A 24921-nucleotide genomic window follows, 5' to 3' on the forward strand; every position below is an offset into this window, starting at 1 on the left:
GAAACAAGAAACAAGAAACAAGAAACAAGAAAAAAATCAAATTCTTTTAATTAAAATACATTCTGAGATATTTCTATCGCTTGATCATTTAATGTTTTCTCGTACAAATATTTGTCATATCAAAATAGGTCAATGAAGTAACTTTACAACACAAAACCAACTCACTCTCTTATAAATTCATAACCTCTCAGACATATTTTAACGGCCCCAGATAATGTCATAATACAAGCTCTCCCCATTTAATAATTCAAAAGCGGAAAGGACCGCCAACGATACGCCACCGTTAAACGACTTTATAACCACGCGGGGTCATAAATGTTTGTGGCACGAGATTTCCCAATTTTTCGGGCATTCCCAAGGACGCTGGTGAAAATTAAAAGCCATTTGGACGGAGTTTGTTGCCTCCATGCTAGGCGCTTCAGCGAGGAAGAATAACTTTAAAAAAAAAGTTATTTGGGACCGTGAGGGCACGCGTAAACTGTCGTAAAAGTTTGGTGGAAATTTGCGTCTCCCGATATGACGTGATAAGTTGAGGCCCCAAAATTCTGCGTGGTTTCAGCGTCGTGTCTGCGATGAAATGTTTTATGACAAGGGAGAAGACGAGATTGGTTCATGAATTTGGAAAAGTTAAATTTTGTTGATAACCTTTTAAAGGAATCGTTGCTTGTCGACAAGCAGAAAATTGATTGAATTAAAATATTTCCCCTCTACTCATTCAATTTTTTCCTTTATTAAAATGTACAACTTCGAAACGAATCCCCAAAAACCTGACAACTGTAAAATTGATCCAATTGCCGCTGCCGAGACGAAAATCGAATTTCGTGTCCCGGAAATCGGGAAATTGAGCATTCAGCGATATTTATACAACACATAAATTATTTCCAATTTCATGGCTCTTTTCACCAAACAATTGACGCTGGTGGCATGGCCGGGAAAAAAGAGAGAGAGCGAAAAGGTTAACCAGTCGGTCAGTTTCGCGGGGGAGGGGAAAAGCGTGTTCAACCAACCACAGGAAAGATTTTGCCCAACACAGAACGGATCCGATTGAAATGCAAATGAAGGCGCAATTTGTGCGCCAAGGAAAGAAGAGAGTGAAAGCATTGTAGATTCAAGGGTGCTGAAAAAGAGATGGAAATTTTAAATTATGAAAATGAACAGACAGAATTTCAAAAACTATTTTTTCCCTATATTATTCAAGACATTCATTTAATTGCTTGGCGGAATATTTGCTTCCTACTTCAAAAACCAATGATTTTTTACGTTTTATTTAAAAAAAATCTATTTTTTTCGAATTATCTGCTTTTAGGAGGTCATTTTACTTCTCTTGTTCAACTTTACTTTTTTTTCTGTTTCCACATTTACCTCTAAAATTTTTTTTTACTTTTAGGCCTCTAGGCGGGCTTCGATCCAAAAATTCGCAAAAAAATAATTTTTCAACCATTTTTTTATATTTAAAAAGCATTGGGAAAAAGAACTCTCAAAATTTAACAATTATTCAAATTTTTGTTGAGGAGCAATTCTCTACAAAACCGGCCGATTTCGACCATTTTTATTTTTTGTATTTTTTGATTTGGCTCAAACTTTGTGGGGGCCTTCCCTATGACCAAAGAAGCCATTTTGCATCATTAGTTTGTCCATATAAATTTCCATACAAATTTGGCAGCTGTTCATACAAAAATGGTACGTATATATTCGAAAATCTGTAACTTTTGAAGGAATTTTTTGATCAATTTGGTGTCTTCGGCAAAGTTGTAGGTATTGTTAAGGACTATTTAGAAAAAAATAGGTACACGGAAAAAAAATTTCCCGATTTTTTTATTAACTTTTTTTCACAAAAACTCAAATTCCCAAAATACGTATTTTTTGATTTTCGAGATTTTTTGATATGTTTTAGGGGACAAAAATCCGCAACTTTTGAGCTATAGAGAAACATGGTCAAAAAATCTGCCGCCGAGTTATGATTTTTTGAAAAACTGGTGATTTTTGGAAAAAATCGAAATTTCATACATAAAATTTTTTTAACCTCATTTTTTTATGCAAAATTGAATTTGCAATCGAAAATTACTTTACAGATTTTTCGATAAAGGGCCCCGTTTTCAAGATATAGCCACCGAAAGTTTGGATTTCAGCGAAATATTTGCAGTTTTTCAATTTTTAAAAATAGTGACCATGAGTGACCATTTCTAAAAATATTTTTTTTGAAAAGTTCAGAAAATTTGCTATAAAATTGTCTAAGAGACATTGAAGATTGGACCTCTGTTTGCTGAGATACAGCGGCTTAAAGAAAAAGAAACACGAAAATTGAAGTTTCCAAAGTCTCACCCAAACAGCCCACCATTTTCTAATGACGATATCTCAGCAATTAATGGTCCGATTTTCAATGTTAATACATGAAACATTCGTGAAATTTTCCGATCTTTTCGAAAAAAATATTTTGAAAAAAATTTAATCAATACTAGCATTTTTAATGGGCATAATATTCAATGTTTGGCCCTTTTAAAATATTAGTCTTGATTTAATTTTTTTCAAAATATTTTTTTCGAAAAGATCGGAAAATTTCACGAATGTTTCATGTATTAACATTGAAAATCGGACCATTAATTGCTGAGATATCGTCATTAGAAAATGGTGGGCTGTTTGGGTGAGACTTTGGAAACTTCAATTTTCGTATTTCTTTTTCTTTAAGCCGCTGTATCTCAACAACCAGAGGTCCAATCTTCAATGTCTCTTAGACAATTTTATAGCAAATTTTCTGAACTTTTCAAAAAAAATATTTTTAGAAATGGTCATTCATGGTCCCTATTTTTAAAAATCGAAAAACTGCAAATATTTCGCTGAAATCAAACTTTCGGTGGCTATATCTTGAAAACGGGGCCCTTTATCGAAAAATCTGTAAAGTAATTTTCGATTGCAAATTCAATTTTGCATAAAAAATGAGGTCAAAAAAATTTTATGTATGAAATTTCGATTTTTTCCAAAAATCACCAGTTTTTCAAAAAATCATAACTCGGCGGCAGATTTTTTGACCATGTTTCTCTATAGCTCAAAAGTTGCGGATTTTTGTCCCCTAAAACATATCAAAAAATCTCGAAAATCAAAAAATACGTATTTTGGGAATTTGAGTTTTTGTGAAAAAAAAGTTAATAAAAAAATCGGGAAATTTTTTTTTCCGTGTACCTATTTTTTTCTAAATAGTCCTTAACAATACCTACAACTTGCCGAAGACACCAAATTGATCAAAAAATTCCTTCAAAAGTTACAGATTTTCGAATATATACGTCCCTTTTTTGTATGAACAGCTGCCAAATTTGTATGGAAACTTATATGGACAAACTAATGATGCAAAATGGCTTCTTTGGTCATAGGGAAGGCCCCCACAAAGTTTGAGCCAAATCAAAAAATACAAAAAATAAAAATTGTCGAAATCGGCCGGTTTTGTAGAGAATTGCTCCGAGGCATTATTTTCAAAAAAAAATAGGTAAATAGTATCACAACTTATTTTTATACTGCAACAGTTGTGCATATTTCTTGATATTCAAAATTTTAATGAATTTACGTCATCTTCTTATTTGTGCTCTCAAAACTCATGATTTCTAGAAAAGAAAGCTAAAAGTTCTCTTTTCGAATTAAAATGCAAAAAAATACATTTTTCAATGCAAATTTAATAGTATTGTTTCGATTATACTGGTTTTATGAATGATAGTTTAAATTTTCAGCAGTGATCATTTATTAGTACCCCTGATTCTAAAAAAAAAAATATCAAAAACACAATTTTCACAAAATCTTTGATGACTTGGAAATAAATATTTTTTTAAAAGAATTGTCTATACATTATTTTATATTTTACAAGCCTTACCCGACAAACTTCGTTCTGCCTTTTTTTCGTTTGTTGACGTTTTTTTATTTTTTGCTTATTCAGCCTCCTGTGATCAAAATATGATTTTACGTAACTTTCTCCATACAATTTGCCGGAATCGGTTCCAGAGTGGCCAAAGTGTCAATTAGTTAGCGTGAGAACCTTCCTTGGACTTATGCGAACCCAACACAACAAAAAGCACCTCGATCCGTATGGAACTGATTCGCTTTCGAACAAAACCGTCGATTTTTTTTATATTTACAGATTTACGAAACAAATTAAAATCGTAAAAACCTTTTTAATGGTTATTTATGCTAAATGAACTACAGTATTACCCCGGTTTCGCAAGCCTCGGGTTTGCACTGCCCCGGCTTTGATTCGTACGGAGAGTTAAGCACGGCCTAGTGCTTAACTAAAGCACAGAACTTATGGTATTTTGGCTAAATGGGAGACCTTGGCTATAATCCTATGAAAAATCTTCCTAAATTCAAAAAATATAGTGTTTTAGAATCGGGATGATGTCAGCTATCCATTGCAGTTATAATTACATGAACATTTTCACTTAATTACGTATTTTTACTGATTTTTTAAAATGCAATTTTTTTCTTGAATTTTTTTTCAACAATTCAAATGAACAAATGAACGGGATTTTTTCATACATTTCGAAAGTTATAACATTTTTTTTTTGAAAATACTCTGCATTTTCACAAAACTACGTGTTTTCGAAAAAGTACTTCAAATTTCAGTTTGTTACAATATGGGTTTCATAAATTTCGAAAGCTATAAAGCAATTTTTTGTAAAACCTCAAAATTTTCACAAAACTACGTATTTTTGAAAATATACTCAAAATTTCATTTTTTAATACATTTTGATAATAATAACACAAATTTTTGAAAATTCGCAAAATTTTCATTAAACTACGTATTTTCGAAAAAAAAATACTCAAAATTTCAGTTTCTTACAATCAGGGTATCAAATGATAGGGATTTTTGCATATATTCTGAATGTTATGAAACAAATTCTTGAAAAAACTTAAAATTTTCAAATAACTACGTATTTTCGAAAAAAAATACTCCAAATTTCACTTTTCAATTCAATTAAATTTCGAAATGTATGAAAAAATCCCATCATTTGATACCCATACTGTAAAAAACTGAGATTTTGAGTACTTTTTCGAAAATACGTAGTTTTGTGAAAATTTTGAGTATTTTCAAAAGTTTGTGTTATTATTTTGAAAATGTATGAAAAAATCTCGATTATTTGATACCCATACTGCAAAAACAATGATGTTGAGAAAATGATCTTGAGAAAACTTGTGAAAATTTTCATGCAATTATAATTGCAACGGATAGCTAATGTCTCCCATATAGCCAAAAATACATAAGGTGCTAAACCGAAGCATGACTGTACTTGGATTTTAAAACGATTCCAAATATTTATTCTGTAGTTAAAAAACCTAAAATCACACAATAGCTTAAAATAAATTAAAGCCTTCTTATAGTTAATTTTCTAATAACACTTTTTGAAATTAGACAAAATTTAAATTTCAAACTAGACTTTTAAAATTTCAAAGCAAAAGGTATCACAGAATGCAAACATTATCACACATCTGCTTCTACCAGAAATTTGCAGAATATCAGTAAATTGATGAAATAAAAAAAATTCCAAGAATTTTTTGTTTTTTCATATTTGTAGTGCCAAAATTCCAAATTTGCCATTCTGAAACCCCGACGGATTGACACTCATTGTTGTCAAACGAACGGGATCTCTTTTAAGATTTACACCCTCTTTAACACTGGAACGCCCAACGCATGTCCAACTTACACGGACGCCCAAGCCTCCCAAAAAAGGTGGAACGGTATCTTCAACTTGCTGGTTCTCGGGAATTACTCAACCAATCGGGACGATTCTTGTTTCCAGTAATTTGTAAGAATGTCTAGATGATCCTAAAATTTTGCAGAAATTGATTTGAACAAATCTGTAATTTCTGCGACAGAAAACATCGTTCCACCTTTTTTAGAATGACTGACTCCGCGGAATTTTCGGCGATTTTTTATTACACGCGAAAAAAAAAGTTGGAACGATGTTTTTGATCGCAAAACTTACAGATTTGATCAAATTAAATTCTGCAAAGTTCTAGAATCATCTAGACATCCTAACAAATCACTGGAAAGAAGAATTATCTTGATTGGTTGAGTTGTGCCCGAGAACCATTGAGTTGAAGTTACCGTTCCAACTTTTCTCACACCTACAGTGAGTCAAATATTTCTCCGTACCTCTTCTTGAATATCTAGTCGTTAAATTCGAAAAAAAACTTCTTCTTAAAAAAACAAAATTGTTTTTTAGAAAAGTTCATATATTAGGTTAATAAATTGTCCGTACCACTAGTTAAACCACGAAATCTGATCGATTTGAGTGAATTATTTTTGTCAATGTTGTTGCAGTGTCAAATACAAGTACCTCAAGCTAGTTGGTGACAATTTTAATCTTCTGACAAGTTTGTCGAGTATGTTTACATGAAAAATGATTAATTTTTTTTTCTTTTTCAAGAAAAACTTAACGTAGTTTATGAATAATTATTTTATATTTTATGTTGTAAGAGCCTCTATTGAACAAGTTTCAACAATATTTGTTCATGAATACATTGTTTATATCTTTTTTAATTACATTTTTCGATAAAAAATACTCTTTTGGAACAAAACCGTTAAATGATAGAATTAAAGAATGAATAATCTTCACCAACACCAGCATTTTGGTCTGTTGAAAGACCGAAAATATCCAAAAAGAAGCAAATCTATCTTGTAACAGACTGAACAATATATCAATGTCCCAATAATTTCTATTCCAAAATTGCATCTCCTTATATGAATCTTTTTCATAAGTTACATTAATGGATTTGGTTTAAAGTTGGTCCAATGTTAAAATGAATGACAAAAAAGGAATCATTTAAAGAAGATGCTATGGAATAGGTTTATTAAGTATTTCTAAGAGGAATTATTTTTGGCCAATTATCACCTCTATAAACGGTAAACAATTTGTGCCTATGATGTTTTTTAATATTATTTGATTTATTTTGCAAATCTCAAAAACCATAATTTTAATTTTCTATCAGCTATCTGTTGAAACTGTTAACCCGGAAAGGATCACATCAACTTTGACCAACGCTGTTAACCACACCAACCTCAATCTCTTCAAACCGGCAAAAGTAAAAAGTATCCTTTCCGTCGTCACACCAAACCCCGTATAAAGCGACCACTCGTCCATTTTCCCTCATTTCCTTGGTCTGGTAATAAAATTATGATTATTATACGTCCGTCTCACTCTCGCACACTGCTCCGCAACGCATCATAAAATTCCACTTAGTTGCATCTCGTCGTCCTGGACCTATCCAAGAAGTTGCGGGCAGCATTGCACACAATCTCCATTAACCCTCGTACGCCCCGTGAGGGAGAGTCCTTGGTCAACCGTAGTTTGTCTGGGGCCAGTAGACATGGCAATTTAATGGTGGTGAAAGTGCACACTAAAACTGGGGGGAATCCTGGTGGGATCTGTGTATTACCCTCTCTAAATAGCTCTATAATCATCTCTGCAATGAGGGGATTTATGATTGTTGACGGAATAATACTTTTATCATCAAGAGACACTAGATTTTTTGATTTTAGGGAAATTGGTTTGCTTAAGTCAAATCAGTTTGTGGTCTCCGACAATTATAAAAGAACGTTACAAAAAAGAGAATTTGATCCTCTCTAACCGTCCTTTGACGATAGCCCTGACAATTATTATGAGGAGAACGACCCTCAGCTAGCTGGGGTGAAGCTTTTTATGGATGCACCCCTCTTTCTCTCTCGCATGCCAGTAGTACTTGACTTCACCCTTGAGGGGGTAGTAAATTTTTCCCCCGGGAGAAAAAGAATGGCACATTAGCCCAGCTGACGAGATTATAATTGCACGCCATAAATTCACTCAGATGTGAAAGATTTAATGGGATTAATTAAATTGATCGGTCGCCGTTGACGTCGTCGTTGGTCACATCACCTCCATCTCTCTCTAGGGTGAACAGTTGGGGTTACCCATTTCCCCGAAGGGTCGTTAACATTTTTGTCGCAGTGCTAATTCATGGGTCTCTCTTTCGCTCTTGTGCTAACCTTCTCTTCATTTACAGGAAATCGACAAAATGATCTGAAAGATGAACGACGAAGGGCGCAGATGTCGTCCGCCCGCCAAGTTCTGGAACGTTCCACGATGATGCTGCTGACGTCGTCCAAGGTAAGAGGTCCTGTGGGGGAGCGAAATTGATTTGTGAGCAGTGGTTCTCTACTTGAAATTGGTTGACATTGATGAAGGACGAATTCTTCAAATTTTTATCTTATGATTAGGCTAAAACTTCGTGACAAAATCAGCCATTATGCGTTGGTTCCAAGGTTGTAAACAATAAAATTATCGAGGCTCGATAACGATAACGATAATTCTATCGGCGATAATCTTATCGCCGATAATGGACGATAACTCATTTTTTCTTTGCTTTTACCAATAATATATTTTTTTAAACTAATAAGTTTCAAAGTAAAATATCTGAAGTTTTTTTTCAAAAAAAAAAGGTCCAATAAACCAAATTTTCAGTTTTTGCTTTTTGGGTGTAATACCCCTGGCTCAAGGCGGTTTCAAAAACACAAAAAAAGAAAAAACTGGAAATTTGTTTTATTGGACCTTTAAAAAAACTCCAGATATGTGCTCAAAATTGCTCACAAAATATGTACTCAAATTTTCATAATTTGTTATATGCTTTTTATGCTTTTTAACATTAAAAGAGTTTTTTTTGGAAACTACCAATTTTTTTTACAAATTACCAAATTTTTTTCAAAGTACTAAAATTTGTATAACTTGCAATATGGGTATCAAACTAAGCGAATTTTTATATGCTTTTTCACATGATAATAAGCTATTTTTGTGAAATATCAAAAAATTTCACAAAATATTATTTTTTCTAAAATACTAAAATTATCAAAATTTGCAATATGGGTAGTAAACGAAGCAAGTTTTTTTGCTTTTTCACTTTATTAGAGTTTTTTTTGTAAAATGCTCAAATTTTCACAAAATACCGTATTTTTTAAATTTGCAATATAAGTATCAAACGACACAAAATTTTATAGGAAGCTTACACAATTTTAATGTTTGCATAAAGCATGCAAAATTTCGCTTCGTTTGATTCCCATATTGCAAATTACAAAAAAAAAATATTTTCGCAAAAAATCGGCATTTTGTGAAAATTTTAGTATTTTACAAAAATACTTTAATAGAGTAAAAAAAACATACAAAACTTCGCTTCACCCAAATTGCAAATTATGAAAATATGAGTATTTTCGAAAAAAATACAATATTTTGTGAATAATTTTGAATACATTTTTATGCTTGGAAACCTACTACAGTTTAAAAAAATTTAGTCTCAGTGAAAACATTGAAAATTTAACTTGATATGGTTGAATTATTAGATTTTGAAAAGATTTTAAAAATGATTAATCGTCCGATATCGGCCGATTTTGCGTATTTTTGTGTTTCTGTTTTTTTTTATTATTATTGTTATTATTATTATTATTATTATTAATATTATTATTATTATTATTATTATTATTATTATTATTATTATTATTATTATTATTATTATTATTATTATTATTATTATTATTATTATTATTATTATTATTTTTATTATTATTATTATTATTATTATTATTATTATTATTATTATTATTATTATTATTATTATTATTATTATTATTATTATTATTATTATTATTATTATTATTATTATTATTATTATTATTATTATTATTATTATTATTATTATTATTATTTTGACGAAGAACTTCGTCTTAGGGCTCTATACAGGGTAGCAATCCAAAATTTCGCGGAGCGAAATGTAACGAAAAGAAAATAAACGCGACTGCAAGATTTGCAACAATAATATCTCAACTCCTGTTCAACACACGCAAAAGTGGTACCCACCAAACGAAAGGGGAGATTTCAAGCTTTCTTAATATACCTAATTAATGACCATGAAATTTAGTTGAAGCACTTAAAAACTGAGTTTAAATTAATAAAACTGCTTCCACACAGCAAGCAAGCACGCACACAACACACACACGCGCAGACTCTCTCTTTGACTCCGCCCCCAAAGCCTTGCCTGCGTTTGGCCTTGACACAATTTGGCGATTTTTTCCTTTTGTGCTGCTGCTTCGCCAAACGCCAAAACGATTTGATATAAAAGGAAGTGCCGATTCAAAATCAAGTTAAATCAATTTTGGACGCCGACCTGGAAGGAGCTCCTGTTGTTGCTGATGCGGTACCGAGGAGGAAACCAGCCACGAGGAAATCCACGATCGGACGACGTTGCCGTGGAGATTTTGCGGGACGGGACCAAGGAAGGACGCGCGGGGTGAGGGATTTCACAGCTCGGCGAGCTGCCTTCACCCCGCTCCCTCAAACTGTTGACGGATTTCAAAGCTCGAGGAAGCTGCTCTCGCCCGGCGCCCGGTTGAGGAAGCGGCCAGATTCCGTGCATCGTGTTGCCATGGAGATTTTGCGGGACCGAACCAAGGAAGGACGCGAGGGGTGACGGATCCACAGCTACGCAGAAAGCTGCTCTCACCCCTTCGCTCTCTCTTTGACAAATTTGACATTTTGGTAGTAGTGCCACCACCTGGATTGGCCGGAGGCCCCGGGGGTGTTCCGATAGGGGGACATTTGCGGAACCATAAGAGTTGGGGCAATATGGGTATCAAACTTTAGGGATTTTGATACTGGACATGAAATTTGACATTTTGTCAGCAGTGGCCGCCACCTGGAGTGGCCGGAGGCCCCGGGGGTGTTCCGATAGGGGGACATTTGCGGAACTGAAAGAGTTGGGGGAATATGGGTATCAAACTTTAGGGATTTTGATACTGGTCATGAAATTTGACATTATGTCAGCAGTGGCCACCACCTGGAGTGGCCGGAGGCCCCGGGGGTGTTCCGATAGGGGGACATTTGCGGAACCATAAGAGTTGGGGCAATATGGGTATCAAACTTTAGGGATTTTGATACTGGACATGAAATTTGACATTATGTCAGCAGTGGCCACCACCTGGAGTGGCCGCAGGCCTCGGGGATGTTCCGATAGGGGGACATTTGCGGAACCATAAAAGTTGGGGCAATATGGGTATCAAACTTTAGGGATTTTGATACTGGACATGAAATTTGACATTTTGGCAGTAATGGCCACCACCTGGAGCGGTCGGAGGCCCCGGGGATGTTCCGATAAGGGGACATTTGCGGAACTGAAAGAGTTGGGGGAATATGGGTATCAAACTTTAGGGATTTTGATACTGGTCATGAAATTTGACATTATGTCAGCAGTGGCCACCACCTGGAGTGGCCGGAGGCCCCGGGGGTGTTCCGATAGGGGGACATTTGCGGAACCATAAAAGTTGGGGCAATATGGGTATCAAACTTTAGGGATTTTGATACTGGACATGAAATTTGACATTTTGTCAGCAGTGGCCACCACCTGGAGTGGCCGGAGGCCCCGGGGGTGTTCCGATAGGGGGACATTTGCGGAACCATAAAAGTTGGGGCAATATGGGTATCAAACTTTAGGGATTTTGATACTGGACATGAAATTTGACATTTTGTCAGCAGTGGCCACCACCTGGAGTGGCCGGAGGCCCCGGGGGTGTTCCGATAGGGGGACATTTGCGGAACCATAAAAGTTGGGGCAATATGGGTATCAAACTTTAGGGATTTTGATACTGGTCATGAAATTTGACATTATGTCAGCAGTGGCCACCACCTGGAGTGGCCGGAGGCCCCGGGGGTGTTCCGATAGAGGGACATTTGCGGAACCATAAAAGTTGGGGCAATATGGGTATCAAACTTTAGGGATTTTGATACTGGACATGAAATTTGACATTTTGTCAGCAGTGGCCACCACCTGGAGTGGCCGCAGGCCTCGGGGATGTTCCGATAGGGGGACATTTGCGGAACCATAAGAGTTGGGGCAATATGGGTATCAAACTTTAGGGATTTTGATACTGGACATGAAATTTGACATTTTGTCAGCAGTGGCCGCCACCTGGAGTGGCCGGAGGCCCCGGGGGTGTTCCGATAGGGGGACATTTGCGGAACTGAAAGAGTTGGGGGAATATGGGTATCAAACTTTAGGGATTTTGATACTGGTCATGAAATTTGACATTATGTCAGCAGTGGCCACCACCTGGAGTGGCCGGAGGCCCCGGGGGTGTTCCGATAGGGGGACATTTGCGGAACCATAAGAGTTGGGGCAATATGGGTATCAAACTTTAGGGATTTTGATACTGGACATGAAATTTGACATTATGTCAGCAGTGGCCACCACCTGGAGTGGCCGCAGGCCTCGGGGATGTTCCGATAGGGGGACATTTGCGGAACCATAAAAGTTGGGGCAATATGGGTATCAAACTTTAGGGATTTTGATACTGGACATGAAATTTGACATTTTGGCAGTAATGGCCACCACCTGGAGTGGCCAGAGGCCCCGGGGATGTTCCGATAAGGGGACATTTGCGGAACTGAAAGAGTTGGGGCAATATGGGTATCAAACTTTAGGGTTTTTGATACTGGTCATGAAATTTGACATTTTGTCAGCAGTGGCCACCACCTGGAGTGGCCGGAGGCCCCGGGGGTGTTCCGATAGGGGGACATTTGCGGAACCATAAAAGTTGGGGCAATATGGGTATCAAACTTTAGGGATTTTGATACTGGACATGAAATTTGACATTTTGGCAGTAATGGCCACCACCTGGAGCGGCCGGAGGCCCCGGGGATGTTCCGATAAGGGGACATTTGCGGAACTGAAAGAGTTGGGGGAATATGGGTATCAAACTTTAGGGATTTTGATACTGGTCATGAAATTTGACATTATGTCAGCAGTGGCCACCACCTGGAGTGGCCGGAGGCCCCGGGGGTGTTCCGATAGGGGGACATTTGCGGAACCATAAAAGTTGGGGCAATATGGGTATCAAACTTTAGGGATTTTGATACTGGACATGAAATTTGACATTTTGTCAGCAGTGGCCACCACCTGGAGTGGCCGGAGGCCCCGGGGGTGTTCCGATAGGGGGACATTTGCGTAACCATAAAAGTTGGGGCAATATGGGTATCAAACTTTAGGGATTTTGATACTGGACATGAAATTTGACATTTTGTCAGCAGTGGCCACCACCTGGAGTGGCCGGAGGCCCCGGGGGTGTTCCGATAGGGGGACATTTGCGGAACCATAAAAGTTGGGGCAATATGGGTATCAAACTTTAGGGATTTTGATACTGGACATGAAATTTGACATTTTGTCAGCAGTGGCCACCACCTGGAGTGGCCGGAGGCCCCGGGGGTGTTCCGATAGGGGGACATTTGCGGAACCATAAAAGTTGGGGCAATATGGGTATCAAACTTTAGGGATTTTGATACTGGTCATGAAATTTGACATTATGTCAGCAGTGGCCACCACCTGGAGTGGCCGGAGGCCCCGGGGGTGTTCCGATAGAGGGACATTTGCGGAACCATAAAAGTTGGGGCAATATGGGTATCAAACTTTAGGGATTTTGATACTGGACATGAAATTTGACATTTTGTCAGCAGTGGCCACCACCTGGAGTGGCCGGAGGCCCCGGGGGTGTTCCGATAGGGGGACATTTGCGGAACCATAAGAGTTGGGGCAATATGGGTATCAAACTTTAGGGATTTTGATACTGGACATGAAATTTGACATTTTGGCAGTAATGGCCACCACCTGGAGTGGCCGGAGGCCCCGGGGATGTTCCAATAAGGGGACATTTGCGGAACTGAAAGAGTTGGGGTAATATGGGTATCAAACTTTAGGGTTTTTGGTACTGGTCATGAAATTTGACATTTTGTCAGCAGTGGCCACCACCTGGAGTGGCCGGAGGCCCCGGGGGTGTTCCGATAGGGGGACATTTGCGGAACCATAAAAGTTGGGGCAATATGGGAATCAAACTTTAGGGATTTTGATACTGGTCATGAAATTTGACATTTTGTCAGCAGTGGCCACCACCTGGAGTGGCCGGAGGCCCCGGGGGTGTTCCGATAGGGGGACATTTGCGGAACCATAAGAGTTGGGGCAATATGGGTATCAAACTTTAGGGATTTTGATACTGGACATGAAATTTGACATTTTGGCAGTAATGGCCACCACCTGGAGTGGCCGGAGGCCCCGGGGATGTTCCGATAAGGGGACATTTGCGGAACTGAAAGAGTTGGGGCAATATGGGTATCAAACTTTAGGGTTTTTGATACTGGTCATGAAATTTGACATTTTGTCAGCAGTGGCCACCACCTGGAGTGGCCGGAGGCCCCGGGGGTGTTCCGATGGGGGGACATTTGCCGGACCGTAAGAGTTGGACGAATATGGGTATCAAACTTTATGGTTTTTGATACTGGATATGAAATTTGACATTTTGTCAGCAGTGGCCACCACCTGGAGTGGCCGGAGGCCCCGGGGGTGTTCCGATGGGGGGACATTTGCCGGACCGTAAGGGTTGGACGAATATGGGTATCAAACTTTATGGTTTTTGATACTGGATATGAAATTTGACATTTTGTCAGCAGTGGCCACCACCTGGAGTGGCCGGAGGCCCCGGGGGTGTTCCGATAGGGGGACATTTGCGGAACCATAAAAGTTGGGGCAATATGGGTATCAAACTTTAGGGATTTTGATACTGGACATGAAATTTGACATTTTGGCAGTAATGGCCACCACCTGGAGTGGCCGGAGGCCCCGGGGATGTTCCGATAGGGGGACATTTGCGGAACTGAAAGAGTTGGGGTAATATGGGTATCAAACTTTAGGGTTTTTGGTACTGGTCATGAAATTTGACATTTTGTCAGCAGTGGCCACCACCTGGAGTGGCCGGAGGCCCCGGGGGTGTTCCGATAGGGGGACATTTGCGGAACCATAAAAGTTGGGGCAATATGGGAATCAAACTTTAGGGATTTTGATACTGGTCATGAAATTTGACATTTTGTCAGCAGTGGCCACCACCTGGAGTGGCCGGAGGCCCCGGGGGTGTTCCGATAGGGGGACATTTGCGGAACCATAAAAGTTGGGGCAATATGGGTATCAAACTTTAGGGATTTTGATACTGGACATGAAATTTGACATTTTGGCAGTAATGGCCACCACCTGGAGTGGCCGGAGGCCCCGGGGATGTTCCGATAAGGGGACATTTGCGGAACTGAAAGAGTTGGGGCAATATGGGTTTCAAACTTTAGGGTTTTTGATACTGGTCATGAAATTTGACATTTTGTCAGCAGTGGCCGGAGGCCCCGAGGATGTTCCGATAAGGGGACATTTGCGGAACCATAAGAGTTGGGGCAATATGCGTATCAAGCTCTAGGGTTTGTGTGTTGTGTCTTTAACACATGGTTCAGAATGACTCTTTGTAATAAATTTTATTGTTTGCAAAATATTTCTTGAAAATTGTTCAATGCCGAAAGTTTAACTGAAAATTGAAGAAATGATTTCATATCAACTGGCCCGAAAATTTTGCCATCACGATTAGCTAAAGATGCGTTTGAAAGTTTTAATTGTTATCAAACGTCAAAATACCATGAGACCATCTTTGAGCAAAAATAAATAGATCTTACGAAATAACTATTTCGTGATTGATTTTGTGGCCAAGAAACGCAAATATTAAAAACTCTAAAAATTTCATTTACTTTTGTGTTTGAAGTTCTTCGTCATGATGGTTATGCCTGTAGGATTACCACTGCACCTTTTTATTATTATTATTATTATTATTATTATTATGTGTGTGTGTGTGTGTGGTCCAATCCAATACCCGCTAACCGGTAGCGAAATTATGGGAAAGTATAATTTGTATCAGACTGTGTATATGCCGAATGCTGATACAGCTTATCTCAGTCCCGGGTATTAGGTGGTGATAGCCCTCGCGCTGCTTCCAACGACCCATTTCAGAATGACAGAGCTCCTTGCGGTCCAATTCCGAGGTCGCTGGGCATTGTTCGGCCCCGCCTAAACATAGAAGCAAGCATCTGAAGGAAACTCGATCTATATTTAGACTTCCAATCCCCTCAGGCAAATCAGGGATCAGCGCGTATTTAATAATATGAGAAGAAGAGATAACATGTTTCAACACTACGGATCAATTCACTGCTAGAGTGTAAACCTTCTGATGGCCGACAGCTTAGCGTCCCAGACCACCACCAATCCAAAGGTGTGAGTTCGAATCCCACCTGATTCATTTTAGTTTTTATTCATATTCAAATTCCTGATTCCAAATTTCAAAGGTACCGACCGGGATATGCTCCCTGAACCTTCTGCTTGGGAGACAGAAGCCGTAACCATTAAGCCACGGAGCCGGTTGAAAGGGACGTGGTTCTCTGTATGGCTTTTTGCGAGATGAGAGCAGAGGACAACAATCATCTCAACGTTTAGACTTTACCTGGGCTAACGACCGGCAGTTCCAGTTCACGATGATTTCCCTTCATATGTTAAAAACCACTAATGATTTTGGCACATATTCCGTTTGTCAGCGTTTCCTGTCATTACTGGCGGGAAAAATCTACGTGGAATCAGCTGTGCAGACCTCATGTGTGACAGGAATGCAGGTTGAGCGACACCCACGGGCTATTATTATTATTATTATTATTTTTTTTTTTTATTATTATTATTATTATTATTATTATTATTATTATTATTATTATTATTATTATTATTATTATTATTATTATTATTATTATTATTATTATTATTATTATTATTATTATTATTATTATTATTATTATTATTATTATTATTATTATTATTATTATTATTATTATTATTATTATTATTATTATTATTATTATTATTATTATTATTATTATTATTATTATTATTATTATTATTATTATTATTATTATTATTATTATTATTATTATTATTATTATTATTATTATTATTATTATTATTATTATTATTATTATTATTATTATTATTATTATTATTATTATTATTATTATTATTATTATTATTATTAATATTATTATTATTATTTTTATTTTTATTTTTATTATTATTATTATTATTTTTATTTTTATTTTTATTTTTATTTTTATTATTATTATTATTATTATTATTATTATTATTATTATTATTATTATTATTATTATTATTATTATTATTATTATTATTATTATTATTCTTATTATTATTATTATTATTATTATTATTATTATTATTATTATTATTATTATTATTATTATTATTATTATTATTATTATTATTATTATTATTATTATTATTATTATTATTATTATTATTATTATTATTATTATTATTATTATTATTATTATTATTATTATTATTATTATTATTATTATTATTATTATTATTATTATTATTATTATTATTATTATTATTATTATTATTATTATTATTATTATTATTATTATTATTATTATTATTATTATTATTATTATTATTATTATTATTATTATTATTATTATTATTATTATTATTATTATTATTATTATTATTATTATTATTATTATTATTATTATTATTATTATTATTATTATTATTATTATTATTATTATTATTATTATTATTATTATTATTATTATTATTATTATTATTATTATTATTATTATTATTATTATTATTATTATTATTATTATTATTATTATTATTATTATTATTATTATTATTATTATTATTATTATTATTATTATTATTATTATTATTATTATTATTATTATTATTATTATTATTATTATTATTATTATTATTATTATTATTATTATTATTATTATTATTATTATTATTATTATTATTATTATTATTATTATTATTATTATTATTATTATTATTATTATTATTATTATTATTATTATTATTATTATTATTATTACTATTATTTGGCTCAAACTTTGTGGACGCCCTATGTCCGATTTCATAAAAAATAATTGTTGGATATCCTTAAAAAAATAATTTTAAAATTTTGGAATGAGGACTCAAATTTAAAAAGGGCCTGTCTTGACCTCAACATTTTCAAAAAAAAAATATCTATGGGATCAGAAAATTTCTGATTTGTTTTATTTGTTAATATTGAAATTTAGATCATTTGTTGCTGAGATTCAAGCATTTAAAAAATGACTTACATAACATCATTTTTTTTTCTCTATCAATTGTATCTCTGCAACCAGAGATCCAAAATTCAATGTTTCTTAGACAAATGTATAGGTAATTTTCTGAACTTCAAAATAATATTATTCATAAGGGACCATCCATAAACCACGTGGACACTTTAGGGGGGGGGGGGATGGGTATGTCCACGCTCCATACAAAAAAGATTTATTTTGTATGGACAATTGTCCACGAAGGGGGGGGGATAGGTGCGAGATTTTCAGAAAATTGTTCACGTGGTTTATGGATGGTCCCTTATTGATACTTATAAAGCTATTTTCAAAATTGAATAACTAAAACTAAGAATTGTAATCTGAAAATCATATAATAAAATAATTTGTTTTAATCAATATGAAAATTTTCATTTCAGTCATGCTTTCAATACTAGAATAAAAACAGTGTTTTCAAATGCTTTTTCATTAGTTCAGTCTTTTTGCAATCATTAGTTTTTAAAATATCTAAGAATTGGAAAAAAATCGCAATTTTTACATCCAAATTTTACCAAAACTCTACTTTTTTTTCAAACGACCCTTTCGTGATTATCAAAGCAGGGAAATGCATTTCTAATTGTTTTCTGTTGAGTTATTAATCTTCTCATTGAAAAGTGCCGGCGACAAAATTGGGCGAAAAGTTCACCGCCCGGAGATCGCGAGTTGGCGCGAGCGAATGAACACCGCGAAAAAAGATTCGGGGGTACATTGGGGTTAAATGATCATTTCGTCATTCGGTTTAATGAAAAAATAATTATTTTTTCGTAAATATCGCTACTTTGATGCGATGTAATTCATTTTTACAGTAAATTAGGCATTGTTACATCAAATTTGACCTTTCAAACGCACTAGAATGGCCAAATTTTAAAACATCAATGTTTGCCAATTTGACCCAATTCCCCTTGTAGAACAAAAGAAAAGTTCATCCGCGGTCTGTCAGCAGCGCGCTGTTTTGTTTGCTGGATCAACATTTGGAAATGTCGAACGTTGAAGGAAATCGCTCAAAAAATGGAAATTAATCGATTTCAAATGTTATGGCCGCAAATGAAAGGTAAGGGTGGCTAATTTTTGATTCCGATCTGTAAAACTAGTTCTGGCGAGGGTTCTGGGCACTGCGGCAATCGATTTTACCGGCGGGTTGCTTCCGGTTGCATTTGATTTGAGGAGAAGGTTTTTCAATCCACCAGGGGCTTATTCGGGGGCAACAGTTTCGGTAATCCGGAACTTCCGGTAAGTTTCATATTTGCAGTGTTTAGCATGAAAAACAAACTTAGACCAATCTTTCAAGTGTGCGCTCTTTTTGAGGAGGGGGCGCATCCGAAGAAGAGCGCAACTCGGGGGAGCGTTATTTCGGGGTTTTAGCGCAAATCGAAGGAGCGTTATTGCGGGGTTTTGGCGTAAAATGGGATTTTCTTTTTTAATTTTATTTACAATTAAACGAAATATTTATATAAGGGGTCATCCACAAAACACTGATAATGAGCCATCCTCAAATCTGGGTGTCCAAGAACTCCCGGATGTCATGGCCTAGATAGCTACCTGATCAACGGAGGTCTATATGGGTGAATTAACCATCGGTATAGCTTCAGATAGCTTTTGTGAACCACGATGGATACCCTTCGCCATGTTGGATTATTATGGGTCCTCCAGGAACTCCCGGGAGTTATGACCTGATGATTTACCTGACTTCCGAGAGTTCCTGGGAAACCCATAACAATCAAGCATGGTGCAAAGTGTCTATCATGGTCCACTGAAGCTTCTTGAAGCGATACCGATGGTTGATATACCCATATAGTTTCGCGTTGATCAGGTAGATCATCAGGTCATCACTTTCTAGAATTCTTGGATGATCGATAACAACGTACCCCAGAGTATCTATCGTTGTTCACTGAAGCTACCTGAAGCCACACCGATGATCAATTCACCCATATAGACAATAGGGTCCTAATACCCCGAGTCAATTGTTATGTTCAACGGTAAAAAAAAGATTAAAACCCATTTTTGATCATTTTTTTTTTTCATTTAAATGCAAAAAATAGGACAGGACAACATTTTTTTGATGAATCAACTAAGGTCCACTTAGAACGAGCTGTGATTTTTTTTAAATTGATTTAAAATCGATTTTAAATCCTTCTCGGTCGTACAAAGTGTCATTGTACTCAGAAAAATAAGCTTTATCGTTGTGAACAATAATATCACAAATGTAAGCTTCACCTTTGGGCCCAATTGAAACATCACTAGCGTGAACAGGGTGGGGCAACATGGGGCAACTGCTCCACCATCCTCAGAAATTTGTTCTACATTTGGTCAGGGGGTGTCCACAAATGACGTATTTTTCAAAACTTCCATATTATTGCCCCACCTTCCTCAAAGAGCTGGGCACGCTAGTGTGAAACATATCAAACGAAATATTTGAAACCAAACCTGCACAACAACAAACAAACAGAGAAATGAGGCGCTAATTTGGATTCAACAAAGTATTTAATTCCTTTCGTTATTGCAAATCGACTTTTGATTGCATTTTCAGATTTGTATGAAACCTTGTCCACTGATGTTTTTTTATGACCAAAATAGTTATTGTGCACTATTGCCTCTTATTCTTCATACAAAATGGTGTCTGTCTATACACAAGTGCTGTGAATGTTTTCGCACATCTGTATCTTGAGATAAGATTTTCTGAATACCAACCATTGGCAAAGTTTTAAGTTATGACCAGGATTGAATTAAAAACTTTTTTTAGTCTAAAAAAGATTATAGTTACAATGGTTAATACACCCACACCCAGAACTGGGCATCGGCATACGAGAGGATAAAGAGCACGATTCGGTAGTAAAATGCTACTGTATGCGGACTTTCTAGGCTTTCTAGGCCATGACATCCGGGAGTTCTTGGACACCCAGATTTGAGGATGGCCCATTATCAGTGTTTTGTGGATGACCCCTTATATAAATATTTCGTTTAATTGTAAATAAAATTAAAAAAGAAAATCTCATTTTCCGCCAAAACCCTGCAATAACGCTCCTTCGGTTTGCGCTCAAACCCCGAAATAACGCTCCCTCGAGTTGCGCTCTTCTTCGGTTTGCGCCCCCTCCTCAAAAAGAGCGCACACTTGAAAGATTGGTCTAAGTTTGTTTTTCATGCTAAACACTGCAAATATGAAACTTACCGGAAGTTCCGGATTACCGAAACTGTTGCCCCCGAATAAGCCCCTGGTGGATTGAAAAACCTTCTCCTCAAATCAAATGCAACCGGAAGCAACCCGCCGGTAAAATCGATTGCCGCAGTGCCCAGAACCCTCGCCAGAACTAGTTTTACAGATCGGAATCAAAAATTAGCCACCCTTACCTTTCATTTGCGGCCATAACATTTGAAATCGATTAATTTCCATTTTTTGAGCGATTTCCTTCAACGTTCGACATTTCCAAATGTTGATCCAGCAAACAAAACAGCGCGCTGCTGACAGACCGCGGATGAACTTTTCTTTTGTTCTACAAGGGGAATTGGGTCAAATTGGCAAACATTGATGTTTTAAAATTTGGCCATTCTAGTGCGTTTGAAAGGTCAAATTTGATGTAACAATGCCTAATTTACTGTAAAAATGAATTACATCGCATCAAAGTAGCGATATTTACGAAAAAATAATTATTTTTTCATTAAACCGAATGACGAAATGATCACTTAACCCCAATGCACCCCCGAATCTTTTTTCGTGGTGTTCATTCGCTCGCGCCAACTCGCGATCTCCGGGCGGTGAACTTTTCGCCCAATTTTGTCGCCGGCATCTTTCAATGAGAAGATTAATAGCTAGAAAATTTCATAACATTTTTTAAGATTTCTTTGTAATTTTTTTTTGCTCAAATACGAATATCGGACGAAATGAACTGAATTGAGTAGACAGAAAATGTAATATTTATTGTAATGACAACAGTTTATTTTTTGATTAATCTCTGTTATGACGAATTAAAAACTATTTAAAAACAATTTCACTGCCCATGTTCACATAAATGTCCCATATGCAAAAACAGCAAGCTGAGAAAAACGCATTTAAAGTTTGTCCCACACATAAGGTTACGTGTTAAGTTTTCATGGAAAAACTGGATTTCCTCCTGATTTCTAGAACAGAGTACTGGATGTTATAGGCTTTTCTGAAAGATCTCGCGATTCTGAACAAAACTGCATCAATAACTCAAAAACGATGAAAATGCATATGGGACATTTATGCGATCAGGGGCAGTTCAGCTACTTTGAATTAAACTCAAAATTCGAAAAATAACCTTTTTTGAAGTTTATTTCGCCTTTTCTACAAAATTGGCCCATAAATTGGGGGGCCAATTTTTTTTTAAATAGCTCAAATGTGAATAGAAGTTCAATCAACAGAAAAAATTGCGTTTAAAAGCACATTAGCATTATTGGGCTCGATTGAAAATAATTTAACTTTTTGTGAAATTCCAATGTACAGAACCGCAAAAAAAATGGCGAAAAAACAGTTTTTGTCATTACTTAGATATTTTGAAAACTAATGATTGTAAGAAAACTGGACTGTTAAAAAATGCATTTTAAAGACATTTTCAGTCTAATTGTCGAAACAATTGTAAGTAATTTCAATTATTATTTCATTTTTTTTCCACCGACTTTGGTCAGAGTCGAGGGAAATGATCTTCAAAAACTGTTTTGTTCGTCCATGTAAAACAAGTTTTTTGTATAGTTTTTTATTTTATTTTATTTACAATGTTATTTGAGGCGAGAAACCCATAAATTTCTTATTGTTTCAAAATTTTATTAAAAAATGTTTATTATTTCAATTACTACAAATATTTTTCAACAGTTACACTTCCTCCAAATTTATTTAATTTTTCATTTACAAATTTGATGTATCTGGCAGCAAAAAAAGAGAACCACTGCTCCTAACCAAACCTAACCTCAAACGCACATGGTGCCTTCGTCTCAAATTGATCGATGGGCATGTTTCGAAAATTATAGCCTGCGATTATCGCCACACAGAACGATCGGGCCCGCTGTTAATTAGTGCGTTCTAACCTTCCCTTGCCACCCATTTCAAATTCAATTTCGCAGACGTGCATGCGGCACCCGGAGTGTGCCCACTCCAAAGAGAACCGGGACACCGTCTTCTGCCAGATGCGGCGCGCGATGGACCTCATCCACTACGTCGTCAAGGACGGCATCCTCGAGACGGCCTCCGAGCGGAACGCCCTGCGACAGGTGAGTTTCAGGGTTTTTGGTTCTGCTTTTAATTTCTTGAATATCAAAGGTCATGGAAATAATCTCTGCATCATTTGCATGGTAGGTCCCCGAGTGGGACTCGGAGCGGGCGACGGCCTTCACCTGCCTGCGGCACTTTTCGCGCCTCATCGAGATGTCCCGGCCGGAGTACGTGGAGGCACGGCGCAGTAAACAGCAAGGTGGGGGCGGCGGAGGTAACGGTGGCCCCGGTGTGGGGCCCTCGAGCGGGGTAGGACCACCCGGCGGCGTGGGGAAGGACACGTGCATCTCACCGACCGGGCTCCGCGACAAGGAAACGGACATCGAGTACGACCGAGCGCGGCGCGAGCTGACGAGGCGGAACAGCGAACGCGACCGGGACCGAAATTCCATTGGCCATTCCAGAGAGTATAGTACTAGGGAACGGGAGTTCCCCAAATATGACAATAAAGCTGATGTGAGTGGGTGATGACTTTGGGGTGACAGCAGTAGTAACTCATTTCTCTTACAGTTAGGGATCTCAATATTCTCGTCGGACACCCGGGAGCAGCTGTTGGCGGCGCTGGACAAGGTGTGCGAGAAGACTCAGGACTTTACGGACTCGGCGTACACGAGCCACGACCACCGGGAGAACATCCTGCTGCTGTGCGACCGGGCCAAGCTGGAGCTGAACCAGCTGATGCGGATCGCGGTCAGCATGGAGCAGTATCCGAACGCGTCGTACGACGTGGAGGGTGCGATCGAGGCAGTACTGACGGCGGCCCACGACCTCACGACGCAGCTCACGATGTCGGCCCAGGAGCAGTCAGCGGAGCTGACCCACATCATCAAGTCCGGCATCGACATTGCCAACTCGCTCAGGAACATTGCCTTAAACCAGGAGATCGATCGATTGCAGGAGTGTGCCGACCGGTTTCACGAGCACATCGATCACGTGCTGGAGGTAAGATCATCCCCCTGACTAACCCTGCAGATCTTCAAACGTCCCCTCTTGTCGTTGCCCAGGTTTGCAAGCTGCTGCGGCAGATCGCGCTGACGGAGACGCTCCAGGTGCAGGCCAAGTTCACCGAGATCAACGTCCGGATCTACGGGCCGCAGGTCATCACGGCGGCCCGCGCCCTCACGTCCCACCCGCAGAGCAAGATCGCCAAGGAGAACCTGGAGGTGTTTGTCGACATGTGGCAGTGGCTGTCGACGGACGTCACCACCATCACCAAGGAGGTCATCGACCTGGCCCAGGCGACGACGAAGGCCGACAAAACCACCGAGTATCTAAGTCTTCCGAGACCGGGGGTAAAATTCATGACCATTTCAACCTTTATTTCTCTAATCCTAACTCGATCAAAATCTGTTTCCTCTTTCTTATAAAGAAACATGGAACCACATCGAAACCCCTGAAGCCAACGCGCCTCGACTCGGAGGAGCAGGAAAAGATTGCCAAAACCGGACTCGAGATGAAGATGGTGACGAACGAGATGGACGCCGAGACGGACAAGTGGAACGGGGCGTCCGAGGAGAACAACGACATCGTCAAAAGGTGGGTGTTGTTCTGGGGCAGTCTTTCGAATGAGGGGAGAATAGTGAATATCTCGCAAACCTATTTTTTTAAAATTGAAATTAAATATGTCTTTATTGAACT

The 24921-nt window shown here is 37.3% G+C and overlaps 1 protein-coding gene across 10 annotated transcripts in view; it reads left to right on the forward strand.

Moving 5' to 3' along the window:
* LOC120421730 (alpha-catulin) overlaps nt 1-24921 on the forward strand; it is a 309434-nt gene that overhangs the window by 217677 nt on the left and 66836 nt on the right. For all 10 annotated transcript variants that reach the window (XR_005606013.2, XR_008212206.1, XM_039584986.2 and 7 more), the window contains 6 exons: nt 8020-8123; nt 23136-23282; nt 23368-23739; nt 23794-24225; nt 24288-24575; nt 24653-24819. Coding sequence is in view for 8 of the 10 variants with exons in the window: in XM_039584986.2 (XP_039440920.1) it covers nt 8020-8123; nt 23136-23282; nt 23368-23739; nt 23794-24225; nt 24288-24575; nt 24653-24819 (1510 nt within the window). In the remaining 2 variants the exon portion in view is untranslated. The remainder of the gene's footprint in view (nt 1-8019; nt 8124-23135; nt 23283-23367; nt 23740-23793; nt 24226-24287; nt 24576-24652; nt 24820-24921) is intronic.

This window comes from Culex pipiens, chromosome 2 (assembly GCF_016801865.2).
Source record: "Culex pipiens pallens isolate TS chromosome 2, TS_CPP_V2, whole genome shotgun sequence".
Taxonomy (NCBI): domain Eukaryota; kingdom Metazoa; phylum Arthropoda; class Insecta; order Diptera; family Culicidae; genus Culex; species Culex pipiens.